Source organism: Merops nubicus, unplaced genomic scaffold (assembly GCF_000691845.1).
Source record: "Merops nubicus isolate BGI_N331 unplaced genomic scaffold, ASM69184v1 scaffold40947, whole genome shotgun sequence".
Taxonomy (NCBI): Eukaryota; Metazoa; Chordata; class Aves; order Coraciiformes; family Meropidae; genus Merops; species Merops nubicus.
This window is the reverse complement of record NW_008621646.1, coordinates 18,580-29,042: the sequence shown is the minus strand read 5'-3', so window position 1 is coordinate 29,042 and position 10,463 is coordinate 18,580. Positions and strand designations below refer to the sequence as shown.

At 45.6% G+C, this 10,463-nt stretch overlaps 1 protein-coding gene across 1 annotated transcript; it reads left to right on the top strand.

Annotated features, from left to right (window-relative positions):
• Window positions 1-430: 430 nt before the first annotated feature.
• Window positions 431-8,861, top strand: LOC103777016 (mastermind-like protein 2; the record flags this gene model as incomplete). Its single annotated transcript, XM_008944551.1, has 3 exons — window positions 431-634; window positions 3,534-3,645; window positions 7,879-8,861. Coding segments are annotated over 3 exons (1,299 nt in total), but the record flags the coding sequence as incomplete, so codon positions are not given.
• Between the last annotated feature and the right edge of the window lie 1,602 nt (window positions 8,862-10,463).

Genomic DNA, 10,463 nt, shown 5'->3' with positions numbered 1-10,463 from the left:
TCTGTCTATCCCAAGAATAGATGCCACTTCGAGCAGTGAGCCTGTAACTTCTCCCTGCTGCTCGCCAGATGCTAGGAACCAGCAGACATCGAGTTTGTTCCCTTGTGGTCAAACAAACTGCCATGCAGCCTGATGCAAGTTTCCTGAAAGATCCCCAGGCCAGCTCAGTTAGTTCTGTGAACATTTCCAAGCTCCTGGTACAACACTGAGGTTTTCCACTGGAACCACTTGGCACGTTTTCAGAGTCTTCCATGAGCGATGAAGTTACTCAATCCTCTTCCTATTTTGTCAAAGCCTTTGTATCAGTCACTTCTTTTGAGAGTCTGTGGGCTGTGTCCTGTACTTGAGCTAATTGCATAAAAAGGATTATTTCCTTTTCTTAATGCTTATTATTATTTTCATCCTTTACGAGCCATTTCTTCTGTTTCAGGATCAACACTCTGTGGTAGGCCAGGGAGCTGGACCCACTCCAAGCTCCAGTTCTTGCTCAAATCCAAACACTGGAAGTGGTTACATGAACTCATCCCAGCAATCAGTGTTGAATCAGCAACTGATGGAAAAGAAACAGGCTCTGCAGCGGCAAATGATGGAGCAAAAACAACTCCTTCTACAGCAGCAGATGTTGGCAGAGGCTGTAAGTTTTATAATTCCTTATTTAACACGGGAAAGATTATCATAGAGACAATAGAAAAGAAAGCTAAGACAGGGAAGAAAGCCCCCCAAAACTTTGAGGTCATTTTTGCAAGACCTTCTAGAGCGTGCCTCATATTTTTCAGCACTTTGCTAAATCCTTTTGAAACTTCCTTCAGTTTATATGAAATAACTCAAGTATCCAAGCTACTGTGGTTTTGTTAGGAGAATATGCTTAATTTGAGGCATATGAATATTGTCGGTGGTTTTCTTTGCAAGATAAGCTAAGGTGCACTGCTATGCTGCTTTGACCACACAGGAAAGCTGAATTCCAGGCTCTGCAGCTTTGGTGGTGTAGTATAAAGTGTCTGGGTGTAAACAAGGATCAGGTACATCCACTTTAGTGTTCAACACAGGTTTGTGTGCTTGTCTGTGATCATAAATATGTCCTCCTTTCTCTGTTTTTCTTTTTTCATTTCCAGGTACTTGTAGCCAGTTCCTCTTTGTCCCTTGATAAATGAAAGACCAGTTGGGAGTTTCTTGTAATTTTATGAGGCATGGGGGTTATTTGTGTTCTTGTGGGCCTTGTGGTCTGCTAGAACTCACTAGTTTAGCTCCACTCAATTGGCATTGCCATTGATAGTGCATGAACTGAGTCAGATGAAGGTGCTTCATGGCCCATCACCCATAGCCAGTGCAACAGGGGGTAGTCCCAGCTGCCCAGAGAAGTAATACATGCCCTCTGCATCCTTGTATTCTCTGTTCCTTGGTCGTCCTGCTTGCCAAAGCACAGAGAAGAGAGAAGTGCTAGAAGAGGAACTGAGCTTGGCATGTCCCTGAGGCAGGCAGAAAGCAACACGGGTGTCCTGTGGCAATTAGGGAAGGGCTTCAGGGAGGATGGAGGTGACATGACCACCTGCTTGGCTTCCCCCAGGCTGCAGTGCCATCAGAACCCAAGTCTGGGGCTTATTTACCTCATTCTGCATCTCTCAGCCCACAGAGCAGACTCATTCATGCTGGCCTGACATTTTGAATCCAAACCTGCCTTTTATCTGTAAAAATGTGGACTTCGAAATACTGATATGTTTAATGAAAAAACAACACAGAAGTGGAAAAACAGTCATAGTTTTGTGGGGATGTTTTCAAAACAATTCTGTTTTATATAGAGAGTATCATGTTGTTTACAAATTTATTTCCATTGCAAAAATACAATTAGAATGAGTTTGAAATTAAGGATTTCATTTGTCTTATAATGGAAATAGTTGTTGAGTTTTTAATTTATGCAGAAGAAAACTGAAGTTTCAAGTCAGCTCCACATGCTGCAGTTTTCTGTCAGAATTTGTAGCAGAATGGAAAGTTAATTGCTTAGATAACTCTTCTTAAAAATAAATTAAATAGAAACTAAAATCACTCTACAGAATGTGTTGTTTTTTTTTTTTCATCAGCTTGCTTTTGCTTTTGTATCACATACATAGAAATACACGCAAAACCAGCCTGCAGTTTTTAAATGTATTGCAGGGATTTCCTGGGAGGTAACTTGTCTTTGTTCTTCACAAGGGTTCAGGTTGAGCACTATGTTAAAACAAGCCTTATAAATCTTAATCAGACCCCTCACTCCTAGAATGCATTACAGAACTGCCTGTATACCACAAGAAAGGCTCTTCTCTCACTGATTTAAAGTGCTCCTGGCAGAAGAAAAAAAAAAATTTTTTTTGTGAGAAGGTCCATTTGCATGCTCTCTTCAGGCAGAAGATCCCCAAATTACTCTGAAGGACTTCCATCACTAGTCAGGGCCTGACCCTTTCACACAGAGGAGCCCATTTGAAATTCTGGCAGCACAGCAATGTCTGAGGTGGTCAAACCCACATTTTCCTGACGTGGGGCCACACATCCCAAGGAGTCATTGCTCATGGGTGGGCAGTAGTAGTCTGGAATCATCAAGTCACAGTGATGCTGATGAGAGATTTGGCATTGACTCCAGTGCCTGCACTTTCCAGACCTTTGTGAACACAGGGCAGTTAGTCAGATTTCAGTTCAAGGACTTGGATTTCTATCCTCCCTTCACCCGAGATGTGTCCCTGCAGGCCCCAAATAAAACAGTCTCTCCTACTAACCAGCTTTCTAACTGCAGTCTTTCCCCACTGTCCTTGCTCCAGTGTAAGAGCAAAGACAGCACCATGTAAGTGTAGGGCGAAGGAAAACCCTGACTTGTCTTGTGCTGGCATCCCTGGTGAGGAGAGACACAGGGAAGGACACTACAAGGGTTTTTCTGATTTCTCTGGGAGCTCCTCTGCTGTAGGAGGAAGGAAGGAGTGAGGGATGGGCATGACTGTGGATGCGGATGACAAGCTGAAATCCTCTTTGCCAGCTGTTCATGCAGAGAGGGCTGCATGGGTGAAATGGGCTGATGACCACTGATGCAGCCAAGGTGCATCATTGCTCCCTCATTGCTCCTCTGCTGCATCCCTGCTCTGGGTTTAGGTTAGACTTGGGCATTTGCTCTGTCTCTGTGCTTTCGCTGAAAGCAAACCTAGCTGCACAGACATGGAAGGAGCCATGAGGAACCATCAGGCCTCTCTGTCTGATAAGCATGGTGAGCAAGACGGTGTGGATATCAGAAGACACTTTGTACTGCAGTGCAGACATGGCCAGTGTTCTCAGAGGCTGAGAAACTCTAAGTAGTTTTCAGAAAAGAAAGCCACAACACAAACAGCAGAACAGTTTCCATACAGACTTCAGTGGCTGATGGTGCAGGTTCAAAGGTGCCTCTCCTGTGGAGCAGACAGTGTTGAAAGGAAGGAACGCTTCACCTTTGTACACACTAAAACAACAGGTGGGCGAAACACAGAACCAGGAGAGCATAAAGAAAAGTGAATTAACATATTTCTACTCTAATCCTCTAGGAAAAAATAACTCCACAAGATCAGCTGAACAGACACTTGACACGGCCACCACCAGATTATAAAGACCAAAGAAGGAATGTGGTCAACATGCAACAAGCAAACCAATATCCTGGTAAGTGTCCATAGGCTAAATGAAACTCTTTCCTGCTTTCCAGCTGGAAGACCATCCAGAAGAGCCATGCATACACTGATGACTGGGGCCTCATTTTCTGGGTATCCACTTACATCACTGCAGAGGCAGTGGGTGGTGGCTGCTCCTCTCCTGTGCTATTTACCTTACTGTCCTCCACCACTGAGGAGTGCTGATGTATGACCCAGAGAACCTGCTGGCGTTTATCCAGGCTGTTCATGCTTCTCTCAGACATGGGGAAGCATCATTGATGCAGAGGTAATAACCCCCAATGAGTGCAATGCCACAGGGCAGAGAGAGCCCTGCTTGCCGGCCTGGCACCTCCTGCACTCATAAAATAAATGCTTCAGCAATCCTGGCAGTTTGCTGGGGAATCCTGTGATTTGATGTTTTGTTTAAAGGCTTATTCCTGGAATCCAATGATTAACTGAGATTCTTGGCTTTTGGTTAAAGACAATCCATTTCTAGCCTGAGAGAGAAAATGGAAATGACTGCAGCCACCATTGTTATGTGGCTCTTGTTGTTTTTAATCTGACGGACTCTTTGCCAGTCTTATGGTACTTCAAGACTCATTGCCTGGGTTTGAAACGTGGGCTTGGCAGCACTTGTCCATTCAAATCTCAAGTCCCTGCTGAGTGAGCTCAAGGAGGAGAGCAGCTTTTCAGGCGAGCCTGGGAGTAAGAGCTGTGCTGGGAGCTCCCAGGAAAGCTACCAGATGGAGTGATTAGGAAACTCTTGCATAAGGGAGTAGCAGCAGGGAATCCATTCCCTTTTTCTGGGAATAGCTTTGCTCAGGTCAGGGAAGAAGAGAGATAAATGTAAATAAAATGACATAGGAGCTTGGAGACACTTGGTTATGCATTTTAATCCTCTGTGCTTTTCCTCGTGGTGCCATGTCACAGCAAGAAGCCCCCAGGAGAAGAGCAGGTGAATCAGGCAGTGATGGTGCTTCTGCGAACTGCTGTAGCCCGGGGGGTCCTACTGCTGCACCCGGTGCTGCTGGTGAAGACATTTCTTCCCATCTGGAAGAAATCAGAATGGAAAATATTTGCGTTAAAAATAAAAGTATAAAAATAGCGACACGAAGAAAGAGGAAGCCTTGTCTTTCACACAGCGAGTAGAAGCCACGTCTCAACCACTTGTGCTCTTTAGAGAGCGTGGCCTTTGCTGGAGCAGTGCAATCGTTGCCCTGGGGCTGCTCAACAGCTGGGGGGGTCGCCCCAAAAGGGCTTCATCCTAGCAACAAATGAAGTGACTCCACGGACTTGTAGTTTGGCTGGAGGGAGAGAACCAGATCTCCCCAGATGGCTGTTCCAGATCTTTTGCAATGCCACCAATTTCTGTGCCATTCCTCCTCCTGAGTACTAGCCTAAGGGAAAAGAGAACCAGGGCCTCCACCTCTGTCCCCCCTGTGAAATGATGCTACAGTATTTCCAAAAAGCAGGGAGTAATGCACAACCCACTAGCAAAGCCAAGGGTAGGGCTCATCACGAGGTTGCTTGCTGAGCACTGATTTTCTCCTCTTTGTTTCCAGAGCCAAATTCAGTTAGTGGTCCCCCTGGGAAGACGTGGAGGAGGATCCGATTGTCCTTGTGGGAGTAAAACCAGGAGGACTCCTCATAGTATCTCCTGTCCCAGTGACTGCCCAGCTCGAGGACTGAACTTAGGTGCTTAAGTTAGGACAATGGAATTGTGAGGACAGTTAGATTGTCTGTAGTCAAGTGTCTCCTGCTTAGAGGCAGCTTGTGGGAAAGCCTGCCTTGCAGGATAAAGGGAGCTTCTTAATTTAGATATCTATGTTTATATTGATTTGGAACAAGCAGCTCTGGTTGTGGAGTCACGCTCAGTGTTAATAATGATTTGCAAAGAGATTATTTTTAAGTACTTCGGGAATAAAGGAGTCTTTTGCATCCATTACTAAATGGAAATATCATATGTATAAAAATCATGCAGAAAAGGCAGAAGTATATGATAATTTTTTCTTCAGATCCAGTCTGAAGGAACTAAACATCATTATGGTGAAATTTCAACAGGGACAGTATATTAAACAGCTGTTCCTAAACACAGACAATTTAATTATGTATGTGTATGATTTGTCTTCAAGACTTTTAAAAGAGCTGGCTGAGAGGTTCTCCAAATTCTTAATGTCGCTTTTTATTTATTATTGAAACTCCAAGGAAGACTGCCAATACCATTATAAAATTTAAAAGAGTAAGTAGGTAATGGCAGGCCTAGTGACCTAAACGCAGAGCTTGGCAAAAATACTGGGGAGCTGATACACCCTGAATAATAAAGAATTTAGGAAGGGAGTATAATTAATATCAGGCAACACAGACTGATGGAAACAAATCTTTTCAAACTAGGATGGCAGTTTTTTCAGTGAAAACACAACTTCGGTTGATAAAAGTAATGGTTGTTCAGGTAATGTCCTTTAAAACATCTGACTTGGCAGTGGTTGTTTTGGTTAAGAAACCAGAGTGATACAAAATTAACATAGCACATAAGGAAATGGCTGATTGCTCTCCAGATAGCACTGTAAACAGGCTGTGTGATTGCAACCAAAAGGACAAACACAGTCTGAGATGATACTGAACAAGAAAAAAAGAGCTTACTTTACATTCATGCTGAAGAGGTGCAAGAGCTATTCCTGTGACCAGCTGTGATGTACAGCCTTGAAATCGAACATTGGAAACTGTCAGGTTCTGAAAAGAGTTTAGAAAACATATCACAAACTGATGTATTAGGAGAACACTGCTTGAAGCACCTCTCTTGGCATCACAGTCTTGAAGCACTTGTGCAGTCAGAAGGAATGAATGAGGCACCAGCTAATAAAATTAATCACACAGACTAATATATAGTAAGATTTGATGGTGAATTCAAAGGTAGTCAAATTCAGTCTGATTTTGTTGTATGTGTGAAGGCTCAAACCAAGGCAGTGCCCCATGTCTAACAATTGCTACTAGTAGCTACCTATGAAATAGCAAAGCTCCAGGGCTGGATCTTCCTCCGTTCCTCCTCTGGGAGAAGCTCAGGGAATTCCCAAAATGTGGTGGTACTTTGGTAGCAAGCCCATTCAACAGCTTTTCTCACACTCTGGGAGCCACCAAGTGCTACTAGAATTTAACTTGCACTGTGCCACCTGGCAAAGATTTCCTCGGCTGACCCTCAGATTGGGAGAAGAGCCATCTCCTTTTGTTTGCCTTGAACCTGACTTCTCCTAGCTGTGCTTCTTGCAGGGCTTGTACTTGAAGCGACCGTAGTGAAGGTAATGAAGCTGTGGAGCAGCTGAGAGTGTGCAGAAGGGGCTCTCCACAGTGCCATCTACACTGGCTGTGTTTAGAAAACGTTTGGCAGATTCACACCGACTCGTAACTTCGAGTTTTCTTGTGCACTAAAGGTGAAGTTCATGTGCAGCAGATGCCTGCACGGCATGTATCATGTGGGGCTCCTGCTTCTGCAGGGGCAAAGGGCCATAGCCCAGCTGGCAGTAGAGCCTAGAAGGGGCATGTGGGTGCCACTCACCAGGACAAGCCATGTCCTCCTGTCTTGTAAGACACCATGGGGGAAGACAAGCAGGTCACAGACAGGGCTCTCCCAGCACCTGGCTGAGAGGAAGGCTCTGAGTGCTGCAAATGTGTGAGACACAGTCTGGGCTCCTGCTATCACCTGGGACAGGCCTTTCTAGAAGGGACAGATACCACTGCTCTTGGTGTCTATGAAAGGTGAAAAAGGGGCCTGATGATGGTTCCTATCACTCTCTGTTGTCTCTAGAGGAAGCCAGGATGAGCTATGCCCCATTAGGAAAAAAAGTTCTTGAACTTCTCAGCCTCTGTTCATTTAGACAGGCTATGTCCTACCAGAGGTATCCAGTGCTGCTGTAAAAAAAGGCAGGAAAATCTTCTCTCCTGCCCAGTGGTTCTGTCTGTTCTTTCCTGCGCCAATATTTCTCTTACAATGAGCACCAGTTTTGGCTTATCCAATGTCCTTTGAAGGGTTGGAAAGACTACCAATGACTTTATATAGGCCGAACCATCATTTGCATGATAGGCATCTTGAAGGCCTTGAGCAAGTTTCTGTGAGTTGTCTTAAGAGTAAAGTATCTTCTTCAAGAGATTCTGCTGCTGGAAACTGGATTTTTAACCTGTTGGTATTTGAATGGCACCACACACTGATGCACTCATGTTTGGTTTAACACTTTTGTTTTCTCCTTTCCAGGTGGTTCACCAGCTGTGAGTATAAGCTCCAACAACATGTCCCTGTCCAACCCAATTTCAACTCATAGCATCATGCCCCAGACCTCCAGCCTCATGTCCACCCCTGCTGGGACCCGAATGCCTTCTGTTCCTGCTGCTCGGAGTATGGGCTGCTATGGGAGCCTTCCTTGCAACCAACAAAGTGCATACAATGTGACTTCAGGAATGAACCAAATGCAGCCACACAGAAACCAAAATCCAGTCCTGCCCAGTCAGAATAACTCCGTGATATCTCGACAGCAAACCATGACGCAGGGAAGCAACGTGGCAGCTTTTGGGACAGGGTCAGTGGTCAACCCACAGCAAGTGAGGCCAAGTTTGAACCATGGAGCCACAGGTATTCCCACACAAAGGCCGGTCAACGTGATGATCACGGCTACTGCCACTGCCCAGAACTGGGCCCCACAAGAAGCTGCGGTGAAGCAGCAGGATGCACTGAAACCCACAGGGGTCCGTTTCCCCACTGGCACTCCATATCCTAACCAGTCTTTGCAACGCAATGTAGGCAACCAGCATTTTCCTCAGCGTGCGTTGGCACCTCCGAATCAGTTAACAGCGGGAGTCCAAATGAGGCCTCCTCTAAACCAAATGCACCAGACTTTAAATGGACAGTCTGCTGGCTCACTACGAGGTCTCAGCATAAGACCTAACCAGCTGAGAGGACAGACTGTGCCTACCTTGAACCAGCCAGGAGCAAGTATGACCCCTCCGTCATCTCTGCCATCAACAGGTTTCACATCTACAACCCAAAACTCTCGGGCTTACCAAGGAAGTGACCATGGTAATGACCTAGCATTTGACTTTCTGAACCAGCAAGGTGACAGTATAGGACCTGCGCTCAACAGTGATTCAGACTTTATAGATTCTTTACTGAAAACGGAACCTGGTAACGATGACTGGATGAAAGACATCAACCTGGATGAAATTTTGGGAAACCATTCGTAAGTGACAGTAACAAGGGCGAAGCAGATGAAGAGGCAGTAAGGACGTTAGCTTACTCTTTAGATGCCAACAACCTGCTGTATTCATTTACACTCCAGTAACTTGTCTGTCCTTTAAAATACCATGTAGGGCGACTGCGTTGTTTGGAATGATGCTCTAGGAACAAAACTGAAGTCTCCACTAGTGAAATGATAATGTAAATTATATTCATGCCTGCCTCAAAGGAGTGAGAACCCATGAAGGGTCTGTTCCCCACACCGGCGTCCAGCACATTGCAAACCCATCAGTTCTTCTCACAGGGACTGTGTGGAAAAACGTGTTTAGCTTCCCAGACACGTAAGCACCAGACAGTGGTATGGGTTGTGGAACTTCATTGCTCTGAGTGCAAGTAAGAGCCCAAGTGGTCCGGAGCTCTTCAGTTATCATGTTCACAGCCCTCAACTTCCTCAGGACTACTCAGCCCTGACAGTATCAGGCCCTGTGTAAATCTCATTGCATTACAAAAACCATTTACTTTTACACACTGCAAACTCACATTTGTTTTCCTGATGATTTTGGTTTAAACCCTCTCTGTTTTGTAGTACACAAAAGGGTAAGTGGTCTTGTCCGAGGGAAGAAGGAACCAGATCATCCAGTGCATTACTCAGCGTGCTCTAGCATTCACTTTCTCCCTTTCATCATTGCTTGCAGCAAGTATCAGAGGACACTACTGTCCTGCCAGCAGCACAATCATTTTGGGCATTGAGGGAAACATGAGATGAACTACATCGAACCTTACTTTGCCACCTTGCCCTGCTCCGGGGACTCCAGTGACTTAATGGACAACTTAAGCGAGAAGGTTGCTCACAATCTGACCCTCACCAACTACTTTCCCAGTCCAGCTTAGAGGAGGGCAAATGCATGAAGTTGCTCAGCTAAGCCACTGCCCTCATTTCATCTTAACCCACCGCAAGTGACAGGTAGCTCAGCCTGGTTCTCTGCTATCGAACGGGTTTACCCCAGCAGGAAGGACATCATCTCTGTCTAGGAAGAGGCTACCGTTTTGATTGTACAGCATTTTGGCTCCATCCCTTTTTCCCTTTGCCATATGGGAAGAGTTGAAAGAGGTGGCCCAAGTTCTCACAGCCTCTGGGCAGAGTACGAGAAGCTCTGCCCCTGAAACTAGTATGCAGATCAGTTATAACTGACTGAGCTATTCACAGTAGGAAGCTCCACTCGGCCACATCTGTGCTGGTAAATGAAATGGTTTTGGGGAACATTTCTGGGCAGTGGACTCAATCATCTGCTCTGGGTTTGGGGATGGCCCAGCTAACAGTGCCCTGAGCAATTTCTGTGCATCACTAGGCAGTGAACATAGGCCAAGGACCATGCCCATAGACAGTTTGCAGGCACCTTGCCTTGGTGGCAAACAGAGCAGAGCAGTAAGGGTACAGGTTGGTCCACACTGCTTGACCTCGGTGCCAGGGAATAGTCTCAACCATGTTAAATTTTCTCTAGTAGACTTGGTCAGTAAGGGCATCAGAAGGAGGTGCTATGTCACTCTAAAGCAGTGAGTCAGACAGGAGGATTCATAGATGGGAGCAGATCTTGCAATTCAAATGAAAA